This window comes from Ictidomys tridecemlineatus, unplaced genomic scaffold, assembly GCF_052094955.1.
Source record: "Ictidomys tridecemlineatus isolate mIctTri1 unplaced genomic scaffold, mIctTri1.hap1 Scaffold_82, whole genome shotgun sequence".
NCBI classification, from domain to species: domain Eukaryota; kingdom Metazoa; phylum Chordata; class Mammalia; order Rodentia; family Sciuridae; genus Ictidomys; species Ictidomys tridecemlineatus.
In genome coordinates this window covers 843,376-867,861 of record NW_027526077.1, presented here as the reverse complement: position 1 = coordinate 867,861, position 24,486 = coordinate 843,376, and the positions used below count along the sequence as shown (strand labels likewise).

General features: G+C 33.9%; 2 protein-coding genes across 2 annotated transcripts in view; one reads left to right on the top strand and one right to left on the bottom strand.

Moving 5' to 3' along the window:
* Positions 1-24,486, bottom strand: part of LOC144374684 (uncharacterized) — a 233,936-nt gene that overhangs the window by 73,012 nt on the left and 136,438 nt on the right. The gene's annotated exons all lie outside the window — the stretch shown is intronic.
* LOC144374688 (axin interactor, dorsalization-associated protein-like) lies at positions 5,078-23,420 on the top strand. Its single transcript, XM_078037447.1, has 5 exons — positions 5,078-5,166; positions 5,425-5,531; positions 20,606-20,728; positions 22,352-22,474; positions 23,284-23,420. Exons 1-5 carry the CDS (start codon positions 5,078-5,080, stop codon positions 23,403-23,405), a joined length of 564 nt encoding a protein of 187 aa, XP_077893573.1. The 3' UTR covers positions 23,406-23,420.

The window sequence follows — 24,486 nt, the reverse complement described above, 5'->3', positions numbered from 1 at the left end:
GTTTGATTTCTGTCTATAAATTGTCCTATTGTAGACATTTTATTTAAATGGACTCATATGATATATGATCTTTTATGACTGACTACATATAAGATTATTTTGAGAAAAACACATTGATGGCTTTAAATAAAAGATCGCAACAGTTGTTTATATGGTGGTTCTACTGAAAATTATGTTTGTGTGTGTGTGTGTGTGTGTGTGTGTGTGAGAGAGAGAGAGAGAGAGAGAGAGAGAGAGAGAGAGAGAGAGATGATGCAGGGGATTGAACTAAGGGCTTTGGGCATGTTAGACAAGTGCTTTACCATAAACTATGTCACCAGCCCTCAGTTTTTTATGATAAAAATTATTAGGATTTTGGCTTCTTATTCAGTCACTATTTCCTATTAGTTGTTTGTTTCCAAACAAAATTTAAGAATCTTATAGATACACAGAGTGGCCGTAAAGACTGTGGATGTTTATTTCATATATTTATTATCTCTTCTCTTCCTCTGAGCATACTCAAGTACTTCTATTGCCTCACAAGATCTTTCATTAATTGCCTTTTTTTTTTTTAGAATAGCATCTATATGCTAAGCACTCGAATCCTCTCAGTAACATTCTGCTAAGGACAACACCAACACTAGCTTGTAAGTCCCAGCAATGAGTTTTAGGGTCACCTGGATTGGTTCTTTCACTATGCTGTTAGTAATACCTGTAGTGGTGCTGTACTACATCATTCCTAAGTACAGCTCTCCAGTTCAAATTCCTAAGAAATTATTGACCCATGTATTAGTCGAAGATCAGGTTAAAATCTATTACTTTTTTGGCTTTTTAAAAAAGATTTGGAATAGAAATGGAAAGAGCATTTTGGAGATTCACTTTATTATACTTTATATAATGTTTTTCATTTGTACTTTTCCCTTCTTGATAGTTATCTTTTTAGATGATTTTAATTTGCTGTTGCTTCTCAAAGAAACATAAGTGAGTATTCTGTATTTCAGTAGGGTAGACTCTGTAATTTGGAATTTATCCAAGCAGGGCACTTGTTGTGAGTTAATTATTGAGTTGGAATTAAATATTTTCTACAAATTGGTATTTAGTAATATTTCAGATTAAGTATACTTATTCAAGCTTTCTTTTTAAAACGTTAAGCCTCTTCTAAGGAAAATAGTGAATTCTAACTTTTAATATGTTGAACTTAACTGGTTTCCTTTCTTTTAAAAAAAGTTGTTTTTTTTTTTAAATTTAATGTGTGTGTGTGGTGCTGGGGATCGAACCCAGGGCATTTCCCATATAAGGCAAATCCTCTACCACTGAGCTACATCACTAGCTCTTGGCTGGTTTATTAGGCTGATGTATTCTTTACTTGAACATTTTGAAATCTTTTAAATTCTGCTGAAAATACTAAAACTATGATTGTGAAAGTCTGAGACATTTTTTTCTTATGTTAATTGCAGTAATGTACTGCTGCTTACTCAAGCATATCTCCCCACCACCACCCTGCAAAATTCCCTTCTGTTAAGCCACCCTTCAAGGCTTCACAGAAATCCCACCTCTCCCTGAAAGCTTTCTCTGCTTTCTCTATAGAGGCATAATTAAACTCTGCCTCCTCTCCTGTATAGAATCATTTTAACTATCCATTGTCAGATTCTCACATGTGTTATTTTCACTTGTATTTGTTTTAGTCCTCAAAGAGATTTGAATGAACTCTTCCCCCACCCCAGAGCCTATTGAATGCTTTAAGTGTAGTATGAACTTGGCAAGATTGTGTTGAGTTAAATAGATTTGAATGTTTTGAAAGAATCTTTTCCTATAATTTAAAAAATAACCTTTCAAAATTGAGGCAGCTGCCCATTTTCCTACCACAAAAATGAAACACGTCAGTCACCAAAAGCAAAATGCATTTTGATATTTGCCTGTGTGTCATCTTTTGAGGGTTAGCTTCAGGAGGTTGGTAGGTCTGTGCTCCAAGAGAATAGCTGGGAGTGCTGAATTTTCCATGGTGGAGTAGCATCAGATGTCTGCCATGTAGTGATCCAAAGTGTGTAAGTCCTACCAAATCAGCCAATGAATCTCCAACCCATGACATGCTTCATACTTATGATAATGTCTTTTGTAAAATTCAAGCTCCTCTTCAATTCCTCCTAAGACATCATTGCTAGTATTGGTAGAAAGAAAACTCTATGTAAAGTTTAAGCTATTTTAAAAGAACAATAGAATCTGTTATTCCATAGTTGTTGAAAATGTAAACCTATAATACAGTTATAGAAAGTAAAACAGAATTTGTTTTAAAGCTATTTAAATTTGTTCTAAAGCTATTCACATAAATTAAATGTTTCATAGTACTTTAACTTGTAAAAATAATATAACAAAGCTATTATTCTAAAGCAAATACTTCCTCTTCAGAGCTTTGATACCAAAGAAATGAAAATACTATTTAATTATTCTGTTACAATACAAATGCAAGATAACCACTGAGCCACATCCCCAGCCCTATTTTGTATTTTATTTAGAGACAGGGTCTCACTGAGTTGCTTATGCCTCACTTTTGCTGAAGCTGGCTTTGAATTCTTAATCCTCCTAAGCCTCTGGGATTACAGGTGTGCACTACCACACTCAGCCAAGATATTCTTAATAACCAAGATATTTTTCAACTTTTTTGTTTGTTTTTGACGTACTGGGGATTGAACCCAGGGGTGCTCTACCACTGAGCTATATTTCCAGTCCTTTTTATTTTTATTTTTTAAAACATTTTTAGTTGTAGATGGACACAATACCTTTATTTTATTTATTCATTTCATGTAGTGCTAAGGATTGAACCCATTGCCACATGTGCAAGGCAAGCACTCTACCACTGAACTACAACCCCAGCCCTTTTATTGTTTTATTTTTAATTTGAGACAGGGTCTCCCTACGTTGCTTAGGCAGATGAACTTCTAGTCCTCCTGACTCAGGCTTTTGGTACCTGGGATTACAGACACATGCCACCATAACAGGATCAGCTTTTAAAAATTATTGTTATATACATTTTTAATGGTTGATTTTTTTGCTCATTTCATTAAACTCTTATTACAATATGATCATTTCTGTGTGTTTGTTTCTGGTATGAGTGAGACATGATCTTTTTGTTACCTGCTCCCCATTCTTGGTATCTATTCCATTGTTGTGTAAGTGATCAATATTTATTAATATTACTTATTAATATTGAGTTGATTTAATAGTTTAGTAATAATGATCATGCAGAAGTATAGAAAAGATGTTCTTGTATTAAAAATAAACAGTACTTCTTAGTGAGATAAGAAATATTAGGATTCTAGTCAACTAGATCAAAAAGGTCATGGAGAGAGGGAATGTCCATTTTAGATTTTCCCTTGCCATTTTGTATACATTTATTTAGGCTGTAATTCTCTCAATAGCCTGTAAAGGAAGTAGCATTCTCATTTAAGAACTGGGGAGATTAGAGTATTTATGTAAATGTTCAAGTTATTGTTGTAATTGTAGGGCTAGGTTGTGGTTTAAACCTTCTACTTTGATCTCCTGCTGCTTCCCCTTTGCTTGTCAGACTTAAGTTCCCACAGTCCTTTCTGTGCCTTGAATAAGGCAAACTGTTTTCTACTTGGAACCTTTGTTGTTGCTCCAGCCTGTTCTTTAATACCTGGGAAGCCTTATGCTAGAGCCACTTATGGATGATTCCTCTCATCTCAGGTCTTGGCTCAAATGTCTTCTTACAGTTTAGTTTTGAAAGGCACCCTGTCTACCTTAGCTACTTTACCAGGTTCTCTCTGCTTTTACACAGCATCCTGCTTGTATCCTTCATACCACTAATCACATCTTACATTATCTTGTTTATTTGTTGGCATATTTATTGTCTACTTTTCCTTAGTAAGGTCTAAGGTCCAAATATGAGTTCTTGATTACTGTGTATCTTTAGCACCTAAAACAGTGATTGGAAAATTGTGAGTACTCGGTATGCATTTGTTGAGAAGAAGAAAGAGATAAAGGATGAAGAAGAGCTAAAGGGAGAGAGAATAAGAGTGAGTAATGAGAATCTGGGTACAAGTTTCCAACTTCTTTCTCACTGTATGATTGACTCCTATTGGAATAAGTTATGTAATTACAACCTGTTCTTTTTGAATTTCCTTATTTAGGAACCCAATATGCCATACTCCTTTTAACTGAAATCTGCAAGACTCCAAAATTAAAGTCTGAGTAATTAGAGTAAAAACCATGGGTTGCCCAATTAATAATGCTAAATATTCACCTTGAAATAATTGCAGGTAGTCACTAGGAACCCATAAATTGGGAAATGAAACAATAAATTTCATAAAATACTTTTCCAGATACAGATAGAATTGTAGAACATCTGTCTGTAGGCTTACATGCCAGAAAGTAATCAACCAGAACACAAGAGGTGATAGCATTATGTTGTTTGATGACTTCCCTGAGGAGAAAGTCTGCTGTGTGTGTGTGTGTGTACACACGTGTAAATATATATATATATATATATATATATATATATATATATACAAACACACACATATATATATGCGTGTATATATGTGTGCACACATATACAATAAATTTCATCATAAAAGGAATATTGGAATTATAACCTTGCTGCTACAAACCTTACCAGTGTGATAAGAATTGAGGGAAATCTATTTAGGATAAAGAATAAGATGTGATTATCTATTTCTCTTTAATTAATCATCTTCAGTATCAATCTTTTAATTAAAATACTTCAGGAGAAGAGGTATTCTCTTTCACTGGTACCCCATATCACCTAGGACCTTGTACATTGGAGAACTATTTTATGGTTCATTTTCTATGAGGGCTCTGAGACTTTCCTTGGAGATCTTACAGTACTCTGAAAATACTGGTACCTGCAGTCCACTATGGACATTTTTATTTTGCTAAGACACTCAGTAGTCAATTGCAGAGTCTTAAAATGATAGTGAAGCTCGGAATTTAAAATACATATATTAATGTGTGCTTAATACACTATGAAATAGATTAAAAGTATCAATTTAAGATATAACATATAAGACTAACTAATATATAAGACTTACATAACATGTAAGACTAAGATATAAGACTAATGTTTGTCTATGTCTTTATTCTAGTCCTAAAAAATATTCTCAAATATAATAAAGAATTTCCATTTGATGTTCAGCCTAGCCCATTAAGGTAAATAAATAAGCATCCATATTTTGTCTTCTGATTTTATTATCTATTTTATGCCTGTTTTTCAAATATTTATGTATTTTTTTCCCTATCAAATTTGGTATTGGTGATATGACTGGTAGCAATGAGATGATTGACATTGACATTTATATCAACATCAACCTAATAATCAGCATCTTATCTGGGAAGTTAGTGGCTATGAGGGTTAGCTGGTGTATTAAGTGGAGTAGCTCACTAATTTTTCTGTCCTTTTTTATATAGGAGAATTTTAGCCCCTGGTGAGGAAGAGCATTTGGAATTTGAAGAAGATGAAGAAGAAGGTGGTGCTGGAGCAGGGTCTCCTAATTCTTTTCCTGCTAGAGTGCCTGGTGGGTACAAAAAAATGTACATTATATAATTCAAGGTCAGGTGTTTGGAACTTACTTTTGTACTTGTTAGTGGCGGGTAAAACATCTCCAGGTTTGCCAATCTTAAGCAAATTATCATGGCCATTCTGTTAGCGGTAGCTATCGGTTTATTGTGAAAGTATCTTACTATTTGTGTCAGGGATCCTCAAAACATCCCATGTTTAGTGATTGGCTAGGTATACAGGACTCAGCATATAGCTGTACTCACAGTTGTATTCTGAGTCATTACAACAAGAAAACACAAGAACAAAATCAGCAAAGGGTAAAGGCACACAAACAAATTCCAGAGGAAACCAAACTTCTAAGAGTCCTCTCCCAGCAGAGTCAAATATGTATTTGATTCTCTCAACATTCTTTCACACCTGTGAAATGAAAAAATATTGTCTATTGGGGAAGCACTGTAGAGATTCAGTGCACAAGTAACTTATTGGGGTTAGCGTGAACCAAAACTACAGACTCCAGGAAGAAAGCAAGTGTTCAGCACAAACCATATTGTTTGCATGGACGGTTTAGGCACAGTGATCTTCTTAACAGGGCATGATGGGAATCCTGCTGAAATCCAGGTTCCCAGATGCTAGCCATAGACCAACATTGTAAGTAGGCTTTCTAGAGTAACTGTTTGCTATGTTAATTCTTTTCTTTATATATCTAGCTGTTCTTTAAATAATCATATATGATTGTGAAACCTGGACCTGGAGGAATAGATACTAAACAGTTGCCCTTAACAGGGAAATAAAGAATACATAGCAAGTCCTTTTTATTTTTGGAAGATCTTGACAAGGTTGTAAAATACCCTAGTCAAGCACCCTGAGTAAATTATTTGCCTCTTCTACTTCTATACTTTCTTCTGTTCTTATACAGTGCACAGTTTTTACTTCTGATGAATTAGTTCATTTTTGGAAGTGTAGAAATAGCACTGTACTATTGTGATGCATTTTTTTAAAAGACTCTATGCTTTATGGTATAATTAAATATAATATACATATCATCCAGAAAACTTCATAATTAAAGTCATATATCAGTAATTTAAATACTCTTTGGTAGAAGACGTTTGAAATATAAACAGTATAGGCTTAGACCAATAACATACCTGCGCTTTTGAGTCTAACATCTGCCAATCAGTAGTTAAGTGACTGTACTTAATTCTTTATAAAAGGAGATGTTGACAATGTCTAATTCATAGGGTTACAATGAAAATTAGGCACCACATACAAATCATTTGGCATTATACTTTTCATTTGCTGGGGTAGTGGTGGCTACTGTATTTTCATTATCACCTATAAATGATGCTAACAGTCCTACACCATAGGATTATTAGAAAAATTACAATCACTATAAAATGTTATTGTTAGTGTTTCTTTGGTACAAGGTAATTATTTCCAATCTGCTTGTCTTTATGAATAAAGAGCTATATTTTACTTGTTATATTTGTAGGAAATTCAAGATTGCTGAGATGATGTGGTAAATAAATTTGCTAAAATTTTTCTGCATTTTTTATTTCCTTTTCAAACCACATGCTGTAATTGAAATAGATTCCAGTTCTATAAATTTCTGGGTTTGGTTATTTGTTCACTAGTTATACTTCTGTAGCAAACAAGATCCTTAAAGCAGATGATGTAAGTCATGAAATGGACAGGTCTTTGTGGGGTTCAGGTTGCTGAGTTGAAAAGAAACTCTGTAAATTAAGTCTATTTGCTATGAAAGATTAAGCCCAAAGTAATTAGATTTTTTATTCTGATATAGCATTTTGGTATTTTATTTCAGAGATACAGAAAGCTAACTAAACCTTTCTATTCCATGAATTATTTTCCTCAAAGTAAGAAAGAGTACATATAGTTCAATTGGCTATATTTGATTTTTGATCATATTTTCCAGGGCCTGTGTCATTATAAAATTGAAAATGTCATTGAAGGACAATTTGACCTTTAACTTAATTGTAGAATGGGAAAAAAATTGTTATACTGTGGACATCCAAGATTTCATTCGTGATAAGGCTGTTGTGTCTACATTATCATGGCAGGGTGCTTCTAAGAATTATAACATTTTTATTACCTTTATTTTATGTAATTTATATAATTGTAAGTTTGTTGTACTTTTTTTTTTTTGGTACTGAGGATTTAACACAGGGGTACTTTACCAGTGAGCCACATTCTCAGCCCTTTTTATTTTTTATTTTGAGACAGGATTTCACTTAGTTGCTTAGGGCCTCACTTAGTTGCTGAGATTAGTCTTAAACTTGGGATCCTCCTGCCTCAGCCTCCCAAGTCACCTGGATTCCAGGCTTGTGCTATAGCATCTAGCTTATTGTGATCTTTTTAAAAAAAGATTTATTAAGGTGTCCCTTACATATATAAAAGGCATCTTTTTTAATGTATAGCTTTATAAGTTTTGACAAACACACATGCTAAACACTACTACTGTTAAGCTAATGAGATAAAGTATAATATATGAATATGGTATGATCAAGAGTAGTTTATTCCCATTTAAAATCAAAAATGGATTTTTATCCAACCTTTCTTGAAAAGAATAAAAAATTGTTGAACCTTTCTTTGACATTATTATCATTTTCAAAGCCTTCAATTCTCATAAGACAGTAACTTTTTTGTACTGCTTTAAACACTAACTGGCTTAAGTCCAAATAGTAGTTTAATTTTCTTAAGGTAATCTCAGTAGATTTCATTTAAATAGAGGATAAAAATTTATAACCTATTATTTATTACCTGAAAATTTATTTATCATGTTGAATATTAAAGTTTCTAAATGATAAACCAAAGTAATACAAATTTAAAAAAAAATAGCTGGCCAGGATTATATGCTTATAATCCTAGCTACTTGAGAAATTGAGGCAGGAGGATTGCAAGTTTGAGGCCAGTGGGGGCAACTTTGTCTCAAAATAGAAAGAACTAGGGATGTAGCTCAGTGGTAGGGTGCTTGCCTCACATGTGTGAAGCCCTACATTCATTTCCTAGTACCACATGCACAAATAGCCATGTCACAATTTTAGACAAAATTTAAAAAAACGTTTCTGAGTGACCTAAACATAAGCCTAGCAATCTCAACATTATTCTAAATTTGTATTGGTTATTCATCTTTTATATAGTCTTAGATATGTACAAAAAATGTTTTTTTGAAACTCAAAATGAAGAGTGAATTTAACTTCTTTAATATCAAACCTGTACTTGTTTCTTTCCTGCATAAATATTCAATTCTGAGTTGAACTTGAGAGTTAAGCAAATATGTATTTCATTTTCAGCTAAAGTGCAGTTTTTTTCTTACCCATGCATATAGGAAGTTGAAAACTGCAACAAAATATTCATTGCTGTTCCATGAATATTAGGGCATCCTTATTTCACAGAATTTCAGAATATATTTAGGGTTAAACAGTAAATACCACCAAAGTGTGCAGATAGACTCTGGCTCTCCGAGCACATCCTTTCTCTCAAAGTCTCAAATTCTCAGACTGAGCCAAACAGTCAGAGCCAGAGTCCCTCATCCAGTCATGTACTTATATTGAAAGGAAAGGAAAATACCATTCAATGTTATCTGGTAGTTCTCCTAGCTGTTTTTCAATAGTTTTAAGGCTTGTTAATATTCTATTACTCTCAAGCAGTTTTGAAAGATTTCTTTTTTATAATTTGTTTCTACATGTTTGTTTGTAGTACTGGGGATTGAAGTCAGGGATGCTCTACCACCTAGCTACATCCCCAGCTCTTTGATTTATTTTTTTATTTTGAAACAGGGTTTTGCTAAGTTGCCCACGCTGGCCTCTCTTGCCTTAACTTGCCAAGTTGTTGGGATTACAGGCATGCAGCACTATGTCTGGCTCAGTTTGTTTTGTTTTGTTTGTTTTGTTTTTTAATCCACGAATCTTGTCACTTGAAGTCAAAAGGTTTTCTCCAGAGCTTTGCAGAAATTGGTTCATAGGAAATGTCTATTGAGTAGGCTCTTCATCAAGGCTCTAAGCAACATCTGGCCTGCTTTTTCTTTCTTTTTTTTAAAAGAGAGAGTGAGAGAGGAGAGAGAGAGAATTTTAATATTTATTTTTCAGTTATTGGCGGACACAACATCTTTGTTTGTATGTGGTGCTGAGGATCGAACCCGGGCCGCAGGCATGCCAGGCGAGCACGCTACCGCTTGAGCCACATCCCCAGCCCCAGGCCTGCTTTTTCTTGAAAGTCCTCTGGCCACTCAAATTTTAACCCAACACCTGTAGTAACTCTTCCTTGCATGCTAAATGGCATCTGTGTATGAAGCATATACCCACTGATTCATCTTAGGTTTTGTGAGAGTATTTATTATTTTTTTCCAGATATGATGGTGACACTTAAGAATTCAGCCATTATCCAAATCACATATTTCTGAACACATAAAAATACATATTTCTAGTACCAGTCAATAAAGAAAATAAAAACAAGAATATACTCATATAACCTATATACAAACAACTTTAATAAAGTATAATTTTTGACAGACCTAGAAATATTATTGTTTGAATGCTAATGACCCCTAAGATTTTTATCAAAATTTTAATATAATTTCAAAGTGAATAAACTTCTTATGATTTTACTCTTTATCTTGAAAGGTTGGAGCAGTTCCTCAACTACTAATCAGTTACCAACCAAAAGAAATTGTGCATGTGTTTTCATATTTTCACACAATTTGTATGTGTGTACAAATTGCAGATGTGCAGTACAAATTGCAAAATTTTTCTCTTGCTAGATTTTTAAGACCCATTTCATGTTTTGTGCCATTTACAAAATGTTATGACCAAATAATGATTTGACAATACCATTATTTTAAATTATGTTAAAATTATCCCAAAATAATAGAAAATATTATTTTATATATATCCTTTTTATTGGATTTTAAAATTACAAAGAAATGTGCACTTAAAAAATGTGTGTGACAGACTTTGAATTGGTAGTATCAAACATCTGAATTTAATTGCAAGTATGATAAATCTAAAACAAAGAAGACATAAATATATAATCACACACATATGATAATGCTTAGTTTACATTTTAGATATCAGGTCCATCTCTGTCCTAAAAGTATGGACAACAAATTTTATACTCCTTATTCATGACATTTAATTCACCAAGCACCAAGGCAAAATGAAGACTGACTCACCTCTTATTGAAGTAAATGCCTGTGACAAACATTTGTACAATATCATGTAAAAAGCAAATTCAAATCAGTGTTTAAAAAAATATAATCTTTGGTAATTTTCCTCTTTTAATGTTCTTACCTAGACAATAATGTACTATTTTGGAACAAAGACTGTCATGCCATTTCCAATTTTGGACTAGAAATTGTCCTTATGGTATGATATGAGATATAAACAATAGAAATTTTTAAAAAGCAAAAATAAAAAGTTGAAAGAAAAGAATGACTTCCTCTTCTGCATGTGAGGACAGGGCCTTAAGGATCCCACTGACCTTCATATCCATGTCACTCCAGACTCATCCTCGGGTTGGTGGTCCTTTTATTGTCTGATTCTCCATGATCTCTATGGCTACACAGAGACTATTGAATGTGAGGCCATCCTACTTGATACTTAGACCTTCATTTTTCTCAGCACCCTCTTGGAACAAAGAAGTTATGGGCGGGGGGGTGAGGGGCTTCAGATGTTCTCCCATTGTTTTTCTGTACCTGTTGCAGGTACAGTGGTGTTTCATTGCTGGGTCTGTGTCAGTGCTGTTGGGTGCCCAGCAGAGGCAGAGGCCTTACTTGCACAATTCCCTTTCCTCTCCACAGTGGCAGTGGCTGTAACATTCTTGGCTAGGTCAGATGCTTTTACACAGTTTTTAAAACATTCTTAAGCAAACTTGTCTATGTTTAACAAACAGCCATTTGGGGGATCCATAGCTACCTTCATAAATTGTTTTCCACAGATGAAGCACAATGAAATAGAGCAACTTAAGTTTTTACCCAAGTACCACCTGTTAATAAACAGTTTCCATCAACAAGATGGACTTTTTGGTATCCCCTATTACAGTAGTGTGGTAAAATGGTTCCAAACCTTCCAATTCATTGTCATTATTTTATCAGAGTTGTCTTTAGGTTTAGGCTTAGAATCTTCCTCTCACAGAAAATCACACTGAATTCAGTAATTCCTTCCAACTCTTTTTGACACCAGTGAGAGCATGCTTACTCTGGTTGGTGCATAAGAGGTGGTTGGGGGCAGATAAGTCAGAAAAAGACGTGCTTTCTGTGTTCAGTACAACTTGGGGCACACCAGCTACCAATGGCTTCCTTTGTCTTGCAGTAAAAACTGAAAGTGGAATTAACCAAATGAACACAGTCCTGCTGCTCACTGCTATATGAGTGTTAAAGACCTATCATATTGCTATCTGGGCTACTCAGTCTCTGTCCATTCCTGTGAATGTGCACTGCTCAGTGTACAAAGTTCAAATGTTACTATTTTTTAATCAATCCCTTACTTGGGAGTTCTTAGTGACAGCTCAATAACATCCCTGGGATGTTATTGAAAACTTGGTTTGGACAGCTGTAGCCATTTAGAGTTTTCCATATTTAAAAGTATGAGGCACAAATAGTGGCCTCAAAAAAATGTCTATATTCTAATCCTGGGAACCTGTGACTGTTATGTTTACATGGCAAAAGGAACTTTGCAGAAGCTTGAGATGGGGAGGTTCTCCTGCAGTTCCTTTTAAGGCTTTAGGGACAATTAAAATAAAAATATTAAAATGAGACATGATGGTTAAAAGCATGGACTCTGTAGCCAAACTGCTGTGTGATTATGGATAATTTGTTTTTCTATGCCTCACTTTTCACCTCTGAAAAATAGAACTAAACTATTGTTGTGAGAATTAGATGAGAGGAGTAGGATAGTATGTAGCACAACACAAATACTCACAAGTGTTAGCTATTTCTTATTTACATAGCAGTTCCATTTGGAAGAACATTTCTTCTGATCTTTGCTCTAGATCTGAGAGCAGATGATTTAGCTGGAATAGCACAGTTTACACTGGATTGTGTGTAGTGATTTCTTTCTTATCCTTGTTAGTCTTCGAATTTTATGAATGTAGTTGACTTGTTCTCATATTACACTATGTAATTGGATATGTTAATTCTTCACTTAGAAATCTTCCTTTTAATGCATTGGCTCAATTTACAACTATCATGGTTCTATCTTTGATGCAAAAACATGCACCCTTTTTCATCTACCTGGGAGCTATAGATGGTATGGTATTATTCTAGTATTTGATCTTCTTTTATGTTTATTATTTCTTCACTCATTGATATAGATTCTCTAGCCATTTGTTTACTAGAGCATGATAACCTCTAGAACTGGAAATTCAGTTATTCATTCAATAAAATATTTCTTCAACAAAGATCTGTTTATTCCTTGTGCATACCACAAAAGGAACAGTTCCCACACCTTTCAGGATGCTTATTGTGTAGTCAGCAAGACAGAGCCAAAAGCACATGATTATGATTAGAGATGTGCACCAATGTCGTAGGTTGGCAAAAAAGAAGGGCTGAGGGAGTTCAATAAATCTGGCCAGATTTAGGACTCACTGAGTATGTAAGAGTTGACCATGTAGAGAGAGCACATCATAGAGCATTCTGAAACACCTTAAATAGGCACCTTTCTATGTAATCTATGATCTTAATTACAGTCAGCTTCCTTAATTATGGAACACAATGTTTGACATTCTACCTTGAATTAAACAAGAAATTCAGACTTGAAATCACTGCCTCCATATTAAATTATCTGAAGCATAATAATTACATTAAACCTTACTGTGTAGTCTCAGGCAAAAAGATTGTTGGTAAGGAATATAGCATCAGCCCTACCATTTCAACTGAAAGATCTAGATAATGACAGCTTATAAAATTGACTCACCCCAAAGTAACAACAAGTTTAATATCAACTTGGCAAAAAATAATCTTAACATCAAAAAGACTTTGAAAGTTGTAAAGCAATCATCTTTTGAATGTCAAAACAGGTAGTAAAGAGGTAATACATAAAAGAGGTAACATTCTTGGGTGTTTTTGGGGGTGGGGTGGGGTGGGTTCTCTTTTGTCTTTTTTAGAACTGGGGTTCGATTCCAGGATTTTGCAAATGCAAGGCAGACACTTTGCCACTGAGCTACATCCCAACCCAACATTCTTAATGTATAAAGAAAAATGTTAATTGTAATAACCAAAGCAGAATACATGAGAGGAACAGACAATATGAGCAAGCATGTGAGCATGCACACACACACACACACACACACACACACACACACACATTTTAAAAATACCCGTTAAACATATAAAAAGATACTCAACTTTATTTTTAATAAAAACATAAATTAAAGCTACTGTTGGAGAGTCTTAGGGGAAATAGATACTTATTAATCACTGGTGGGAATAGAAAAATGGTGCAGTTCCTTTGGAGGGGAATTGAGCATTCTCTAACAACATATAAGTACATATTTTTTCCTTAGCAATCCCATTCCTGAGAATTTATTCTGAAGATGCACCCCCAAAATACAGGAAAAAGAGGGGAAAACATATGCATATACACAAGATTCTCTGTTTAGGTGTTTTTTATAATGATAAAAAGTTAGAAATAATGTAACTGCCAAATGAAGAGTGACTGAATAAACATAGGATGCTGTGGAAAATAATTCAGAAAATCTCCCTGAACTAATGAGTGATTTTTCAAATTATTGTTAGCAGAATTTATCAAGGTAGTTCACATTAGCAGATTAAGGGGAAAGATTTCATAAAGTTGTCAACAATGCAGAAAAAGTTTTCAGTTAAATTTGAAATACAGCCTTGATTTTAAACAATTCTTGGCAAAGAACAGAAAAACATCCTTAACTTGATAAAACATGGCTACATGACATTTACAGCCCAAAATCATTTAATGATGAATTTGAACAAAACAAGATTATCTATTACTTCTTTTCATCAGCATTGTTTTGGAAGCTACTGCACTAGGACAAGAAAATGAAATATAAAAGGGGGGATGTTCTTTATTTGCATATTTATGAATATATAGAGAATATATGCAAAAACCTATTCATAACTCATTAATAAGATAATGCAGTTCCTGGATATAAAATCTGTACAGACAAATCAATTCTATCTCAAACAAGTAATAGTTGCTTAGAAAATGAACTATTATAATATTTATAGTAGTATTAAATAATATCAAGGACCTTATTATAAATTCAACAAAAGAAATATAAGAATTTTATGTAGAAAATAAACCTTTGTTGAAAAAATAAAAGAATATCAAAAGAAAATGAAACTGGAGCCATCTTGAAATTAGAGAAAAAGATGGAAGAGTGACTTAATAATTGTTATGGTTTGTGAGATGTTGAATTATACATTCTCTTTTACTTTTTTTCATTTCTCTCAATTGAATTGTTTATGAGAATGCATTTTATAAAAACAGTGAAGTCATTATTCTTTTTTTCATTTGTTCATAATAGTTATTCTTGACATTAGATTCATTTGGACTAATTATAAATGCATGGAATATAATTTGCTCCAATTCAGTCCCTTCACCCTCCTCATCCTCCCTCCCACTGTTCCCTTTCATCCACTTTACTGATCTATTTATTTACATTTTTTAAAATTTGTATCTTATAGATATTCAAAATGATGAGTTTCATTATTGTATATTCACATATGTGCATTGGAAAGTTAGTTCGGGTTCATTCCACAGTTTTTCCCTACCCACTCCCCATTCCCTTCTTTTTCTTTTATTGATTTTATTTTTTTTAATACACGACAATGGACAATTCTTATTACACATATAGAGCACAATTTTTTTTATCTTTGTATAAAGTATGTTCACGCCAATTCACGTTATTCATGTACTTGGTTTTTTTTTGCATTACAATTCTTATTACACATATATACCACAATTTTTCGTATCTCTCTATATAAAGTAGGTTGACACCCAATTTGTGTCTTCAGACATGTTCTTTGGATAATGATGTCCATCACATTCATTAGGAGGCTAATCCCCTGCCTCCTTTCTTTCCCTCACTCCCCTCTTCCCTATCTAGAATCCATCTATTCATCCCATGCTCCTCCTCCCTACCCTATTATGAGTCAGCCTCCTTATATCAGAGAAAACATTTGGCATTTGTTTTTGGGGGATTGACTAACTTCACTTAGCATTATCTTCTCCAATGCCATCCATTTACCTGCAAATGCCATGATTTTATTCTCTTTTAAAAACGTTCATAGTGTATATATGCCACATTTTTTAAAATCCATTCATCCACTTAAGGGCATGTAGGTTGGCTCCACAGTTTAGCTATTGTGAATTGTGCTGCTATAAACATTGATGTGGCTGTGTCCCTGTAGTATGTTGTTTTTAAGTCCTTTGGGTATAGTCCAAGGAGAGGAATAGCTTGGTCAAATGGTGGTTCCATTCCCAGATTTTCAAAGAATCTCCATACTGCTTTCCAGATTGGCTGCACCAATTTGCAGTCCCACCAGCAATGTATGAGTGTGCCTTTTTCCCCACATCCTCTCCAATACTTATTGTTGTTTGTCTTCATAATAGCTGCCATTCTGACTGGAGTTGTATCTTAGTTTTGATTTGCATTTCTCTGATTGCTAGAGATGTTGAAAATTTTTTCATATATTTGTTGATTGATTGTATATCCTCTTCTGAGAAGTGTTTGTTCAAGTCCTTGGCCCATTTTTTGATTGGGTTACTTGTTTTTTCAGTGCTTAGCTTTTGAGTTCTTTCTATACCCTAGAGATTAGTGCTCTATCTGATGTGTGAGGGGTAAAAATTTTCTCCCAGGATGTAGGCTCTCTGTTCACCTCACGGATTGTTTTCTTTTGTTGACAAAAAAACTTTTTAGTTTGAATCCATCCCATTTATTGATTCCTGGTTTTAATTCTTGTGCCATAGGGGTCTTATTAAGGAAGTTGTGGTCTAACCCACATGATGAAGTTTAGGGCCTACTTTTTTCTTCTATTAGACGAAGAGTCTCTGGCTTAATTCCTAGGTCCTTGATCCATTTTGAGTTAAGTTTTTGTGCATGGTGAGAGTTATGAGTTTAATTTCATTTTGTTGCATATGGATTTCCAGTTTTCCCAGCACCATTTGTTGAAAATGCTATCTTTTCTCCAGTGCATGTTTTTGGCACCTTTGTCTAAAATAAGATGATTGTAATTTTGTGGGTTAGTCTCTGTGTCCTCTATTCTGTACCATTGTCCTACCAGTCTGTTTTAGTGCTGAAACCATGCTGTTTTTGTTACTATTTCTGTGTAGTATAGTTTAAGGTCTCATATAGCAATACTCCCTGCTTCACTCTTCCTGCTAAGGATTTCTTTAGCTATTCTTGGTCTCTTATTTTTCCAGATGAATTTCATGATTGCTTTTTCTATTTCTATGAGGAATGCCATTGAAATTTTGATTGGAATTGCATTAAATCTATATAGCACTTTTGGTAGTATGGTCATTTTGATAATATTAATTCTGCCTATCCAAGAGCAAGGTCGATCTTTCCAGAAATAGTAAATGAATTCAGCAAAGGAGCAGGATATAAATCAATACCCATAAATCAAAGGCATTTCTGTATATCAGTGACAAAGCCTCTGAGAAGGAAATGAGGAAAACTACTCCATTCACAATAACCTCAAAAAAATGATACTTGAGAATCAATGAAAGAAGTCAAAGATCTATACAATGAAAACTACAGAACCCTAAAGAGAGAAATCAAAGAAGATCTTAGAAGATGGAAAGATCTACACATTCCCTTCTTAAAAGGAGAAAGGGAGGAGGAGGGAGAGAGAGAGGGGGAAGGTGGTTAGGGTCAGATCAGAATATGATAGCCCAAAGGGTGAGGTTTTTGCCTGCTGAGAACTTCTAACTGAAGGAGATTGGAATCCCAAAAGCAACCTCAGCAGCAAAGCCTCTGCTCTCCTCCTGCCCTCCTTTCCATTCACCCTTCTCTCATAAAACCTAGAAAGCGCTCTTTCTCTCTTTCTCTTTCTCTTTCCTTCCCTCCCTGCTATTCCCTTACTGTCCCCCTACCCTCCCTTACCCCTCCCTTACAAACCCTCATTCCAGACAGGACCTGCCTTAGGTCCAGAAGGAAACAAAGCTATACAGAGAGGCCAAGAAGAATCTGACCAGACAGGGCTTGCTGGGACCCTGGCAGCCTTTTACCATTAGCTCACACCCCCTTTTCCAGTCATTTCTACATGGCCATACATTCTTCATGGAACATAAACAAAAAAACAGGAGTTTTCCCTGGATCTGTAGGTCTTTTTTTCTGAAGGCTTTTAGGTCAAATAAAATTCTATTAAATAATTGTTATGATTTTTAAAATGTAAAGATATATACTAGTTCATAAATTAGAAGCAGCAGTTTATAAAGATAGACTCTTTCTGAAACTCATCTGAATTTTTATTGCAGTTCCTGGACCTTTTATACACCTATAGAATTAAGATACTGTATTAGTGGTAAGAGGATAAACAGTCCGGTAAGACAGAATAGAAAACTCAGAAAGTGATTGCCACATGATTTATGATTGAGGTGGGACTGCAGATCAGTGGTGGAAAATGTCAGTCTTTTTAATGAGTAGTGCTGAGACAATTGAGTATTTATGTGAAATTGAATAAAATTAAAGCTCCTACTATACACCGTAGTCAATAATTCTATGTGACATATAGAATTAAGTGTGAATGGCAAAACTATGCTTTCAAGATAATACCTTTATGATTTTGGAGTGGGGTAAGTTTTCTTAAATATGACATAAAAAGCACTCATTGTAAAGGAAGATATTAAGAAATTTGAATATTACTAGCAGTAATATAATAATATCTTTTGGAAGAGTGAATTGGATAGGGTGGGGGGAAGGACACTCCCAGGTGGCTGATCATATCTTTCCTAGATCTGATACTAGTTATACAGGTGTATTCACTTTGTGGAAGTTCAGCAAACTGTACTAACAATTTGTGCATTTTAAAATGTATATGCTCTACTTCAACAAAAAGTCTTTATAAAGGAAAACTACTAAGAAGCTATTTGTAAAACATTTGTCCAGCAAAATAATAGAGACCTCCTACAGCTCAATAAGATAGACATCTCAATAGAAAATCGAGCAAAATAATTGAACACACTTCAGAAAAGAGGAAATCATACATTTGATTTATTCTAAAAGGTGCTCAACCTTATTAATCTTCAGAGGAATGCAAATTAAAATGATTGATCTCTTTATACCAAAATTGGCTAACATGAAGAATCTGAGAAAAGAGTACCTAGTGAGGATGTGGAGCAATGGGAACACTACTGCAATTGGGCTAGGAATAAAAGTTGGCACAACCACCTTGGGAAATGGATTGTCATTACATAGTAGGTATGGAGGTAACATGCCAGGTGACTTAGTGATTCCCCTGTTTCAGAAATGGGTGCTTATGGGCACTAGAAGATGTTAGAAGAGTATTTATAATAGCCTGTTAACTATATCCAAACACTTGAAGTAATTCAAATGTCTATCAACACAAGAATGTGTACATAAACTGTAGCATATTTATACAGCCATGTACTACATAATAGAATGAACTTTTCTGCAGAAAAATTCATATATGATATACATACATATGAATATGTATGTATATATATATAAATATAAATGTATACATATTCACATTTTTCATAAAATTTCAGAAGTGTTTCTTAACTTTCTGAAGTTCATCCCAGATGTCCAGGTACAAGCCCCTCTTCTAAAAGTACCTTCACTTGTCAATCAAAGAACATGCATAAAAGGTATTATGTATATATTTAATGATATCAGCCTGAGCCCATTTAGGTTTGTTAATGCAACAGTGGAATGCAGCCTCCAGGCCTTCCTATTATTGCATTTGTCTGTATTGTCTTCATATTTGTTTAAATTAGAAAGTAATACATTTTTAACAGCACTGTTGAGGTACAATTTGCATTTCATAACATTTCCCTTCTGTAAGTATAAAATTCATCGATTTTTGACACCTCTATAGAGTTTTGCATCTGCCATCACTATACAAGTTCAGAACATTCCCATCACCTCCCAAAATTTCCTCAAGCCACATTTGCCATCAATCAAATGTGTATTTTCAAATGTAGTGTGTTGATTACTTCATGTATTTCAAATAACTCATCATTAAAAGTAGCATAACACATTGTTGAATAGAAACTTGAAAAACATCAACCAAAATCTTTTGTTAAGTGTATTTTGAGGTTCTGTATACATACTTGATTAAAATCAGCTTATTTGCATCTGTTCTCTATTGGTAGTTTCAAAAAAGGGAACATACTGAACAGTTGATTTCTTCCTTCATATGTTCTTGGTGGGTGAATGTTGTCATGTTGTTCTGGTGGGTTTTAGTTTTAAAAATTTTAGTTGGTTTTGGAAAAAATGTTCAGTTATACAAATGGCCATTTTATATGTCAGTCTGTATAGTACTAATTTCTGAGGGAATAAATCATACAAAATAGAATGAAGAATAGAAGTTAGACTATATAGTTAAATTAAAACATAAATATCAAATTGTAAATTATTTTCTTTATTAGGAGTAACTAAAGAGAAGAATGTATTGATCAACTGTTAATTAAATGTCTCAGACTATAGAACAGAATAACAAGTATTTTAAAAGCTTTTCTTGTCTTTGTTCTACCACTTCATATTAAGATGCTGAATATAATATAGAAGTACATATTGAATATAAATATTATGTGAGCATATTATACTATTATGTATCATTGGGCTTCCTCAAGTGATGTTTTTAACATACTTTTATTATACATACTATATACTATTATTATAGAAATTATTATTTCTGCTTAAAGGTGATTGTATGGGTGGGAAATGCAGATATATTATGTGTAAATTTAAATATTTTTCTAAAAAAGTATAACATCAGATGTTCATGAATTTTGGAAATAAAAATACATAATGCCTAGCTAGTTCCTAAGAGGTAGGCTATATCTTCTGTTTGTCAAAGTATTTACTCTGCATTATTGGTGGAGCTAACTTTTATTGAGGTTTCTCTGTTGCCAGGTACTTTATTACCAAGGTTGCCATCAGAACCGGGAATGACATTACTCACTATCAGGATTGAGAAAATTGGTCTGAAAGACGCTGGACAGTGCATCGATCCCTATATTACAGTTAGTGTAAAGGGTAAATAACTGGCAAATTGCATTATGTTTTTTCTCATATGGGACAAAGTTTTTGACAGGGGATGATCTTGTATATGTGACAACTTACTTTAATGCATTCTATAATGAGGCAAAATCCTAGAAGAGATCATAACAGAACATAGTTCGAAAGACTTAAAAAAATATTTCCTACTTATACACTCACTTTTGCTTTTGAGTTTGTATAGATTTTTGCTCTTCAGATTCCATCTAACGTGCAGACTAAACATACACATTGTCCTTAAAAGCAGCTACAGCCTTCAGGATGTAGATTAACAATAGCACCCCTCACCTTCTCCTACCCAGTCTATATTCATTTCTCTCCACAAAGCCCCATGTCCTCTTTTCCCATCTCTCCTGCTTCAACCCCTTCTTCTTCCTGTGCTACTGAGGTATCTACTTAGGTGAGTCCTACAGAGGCAGATGAAAATCAGGGGACAGGGAAGTAGGGTGCGTCCATAACATCCATGCCCTGAAAGCAATCCCGTGGGATGATGATGTGATTAAGGAATAAATAATACCATTTTACAGAAATAACTATAGTTAGTACAAATGGCTTATTTTAATCTATAGTTTTGCACCAAAGGAACAGATTGGTGCTGAAATTAAATGGAGGAACTTTTATCAATTGACCACAAAGAAAAACATTTATTTAAAGAACAGAATCCACAGCACTAATACTGGTACACTTTTAAATTCCGATGTTACCAGTTATCAAATATATAGTATACTGGAAAATATTTACATTGTTTCATAGGCCATTTGTAAAACTGCATACTCATTCAGAAAGTATACTTAAAACACAAAAATATTTAATGATGTTGTAAATGTTAAATTACCTTTGCATATGTTAAACTGAAATATTTTTATGTAAATATTTTTTAATTATTAAATGTACTAAATTGTTTTTGAGCTTTTTGAGACACATAAATGAATAACACATAAACACTGAGGAGTTATTAAATGAGTCCATGTTGCATTTGACTAAACTGAGATTTTAAAAACCAGAAAATTAAAACTATATATAACGTACCATCTGGTTGTTGTAAATTCAGGGTATGTTGTAAACAGTATAACCAGAATTTATATATATGAAAAATTATTCATTAACAAAAGGTTTTTTGTTGGCTGTTCTCATCCATTTTTGGTTCTTAACAGGGAAATTATGATAAGGTTAGGTTTAAAGGCTTTTCTAAATAAGTCATACTTGATCAAAGTTAGAAATTGGTGGCAGAGCTCCATGTGGCAAATTAAATACTCCAGATTTTTTTTTTTTTGCATAGAAAAATATAGTGGGCTATTCCCTAAGAAAAACATGTTTGTTCTTTTTACCACTTTACTATGAAGATCAAGTTTTGTTTACTTGGCCATGTAAAGGCTTCCTTGTCCCCTTCATGAGGTCTCCTATCCAGTCTATATTCATTTCTCTCCACATACCCCATGAACTTCAACAACTGTCACATACTTGCTCACACCAAATAGGAATCTCTTAACCTGAGAATCTCCTCTCAGCTCTTTCCATGCCTCTTTAGGAACTGTAACCTTTGCAGTTTCTATATTTTCCGTCTGTATATGTGAATGCTCATAAGCAGAAACTTTTCTCCAGATCTGAATGGCATAGATTTAACTCCTGTGCAAGATACTCCTGTGGCTTCAAGAAAAGAAGATACATATGTTCATTTTAATGTGGACATTGAGCTCCAGAAGCATATTGAAAAATTAACCAAAGGTTTGTAATTATCAGTTACTGACTTCTTAAGGACACAGTACTTATCTGGGTTTGTGTTCATAGTGTACTTAACACAAGATCTTATGTCACATAGTTATGAATATTGACTTAAAGTCAAATCAATTTTTTTAAAATATGAGAATTAGCAGTTGCATTATCTAGTTGTGTAATGATGTGGTTAAATATTATTTGATAGGGAAGTTTTTCTCATAATACAGAGTTAAGGAAGCAGGTTCCCTAATAATTACCTTAAGTCCTTTTAGGAACCTAATGATTACTTTCTAACAGTTAAATTATTTTTTTTTCTTTCAATAAGATGCATTGGGTAAAAAGATACTATAACTGGCAGTTAGTTTATAAGAATATGGAAAGGACAATCTGGGCGTGGTTGTTTCAGGAGGGAGAGAAATGATATAAGGTAGAATTTTTTTTAAAGGAACTCTTAAATTTCTATTCTATCTAATATAGGTGCTTATTGAAACCATTTTTATAGGTACTGCTGATACTTAAGTAACTTCTGTTTTTCTTGTGGTATTTAATATTTTATATTCTTTGGTAGTTTATGATTCTACCTGTGCACATAACTTACATTCTTGCTATACAATTTTGTTGTACTTTGTAGAATTAAATGATATGGAGAAATGTCACTCAGACATGCTAGTACCAGAGCTTGGAGTGACAGCCACAGTGAGTTATCAACAGTTGTGTCATCAGACTGTTTGACACGTTACTTTGTAAAATCATAGGCTTCTGGTGACACATAAGAAATGTGTGGTCTCTGGCTTATGTTGTTTGTTTTAATTCCTTAGGTGCAGCTATCTTCTTTGAATTCAAACACTACAAGCTTACAAAAAGGTTTACCAGCACCAAATGTTTTGCTTTCATGGAGATGGATGAGATTAAACCTGGGCCAACTGTAATAGAACTGTAAGTGATATACATATAGGATTCATACTTTTCTAATGGTTACTAGTTCATGTTTCTTCTTAGTCCCTCTTATCGAGAATGTAACATTGGAGTAGATCAATCATCAAAGTATTTTAAATCTATTGTGGTGACAGATACAAGAAACCCACTGACTTTAAAAGAAATTGCAGTTATTGACCAAGAAACCACTTTATCTTCATCTACATCAAACTTTGCACAAGAAATGATTCTGACATGAGTAGTGTCTAATTTCTGTGAATTTTACCACTCAGTAGAAACCATCATAGCTCTGTGTAGCATATTCATCCTTCAGGAGGCAGGAAGTGAGCCGTACCTATAGGCCAGTGAGTCCATTGCAAAGCTGTACCACAGAACTAAAGTCTAGCACCTCATTGTTATGACTCCTTTGGATACAGTTTTATTGTAGATTTTGAAACTTGTTTTTACTTTCCTATTAATTGTGCAATTAATAGTCTGTTTCCTAATTTACCACTGTTCCTACCCTGCTTCCTGGAACAATACTGCTGTGGTAGGTATGCTCATCTTCAAACTTAATACAGCAATAAGAATGTGCTAGGATTTACACATTTGCTCACTTTTGCTCCAATATGGTCTTTTGATTTGAATTAACTTCAAACTTTTGAATTGAAGTGGGTAGGATAGTACCAGATTGCTTTGAAAGGAAATTGGATCAGTTATGGTCTGTCTTATAGGCTGTTCCTTAGAGCTGACCTAAATTCACCCTCATCTGATAGTTCTACTTAGAAATAGTGTGCCTTGATCAGATCAATATCCTATATGGGAGTGTTCCCCAGATTGTAGCTGTGATTTTTTTTTCCAGATGACCAGATTGTTTTTCTGAAAGTGAGCACATTTTTAGTCATGTTGATTAGTTGTTCTACATCACATTGCTATTGTTTCTAGGGTTAACATTAATGATTCTAGGGTTAACATTAAAACCATCTCTCTCAGAATAATTACAAATTTTGGGGTGGGTTTACGTCTTCTAAATCATGTCATCTAAAAAATTGAGTCAGATGCTAATGAGATACTTTAGGAACAACTGCTGTTTTTCTGACAACTGA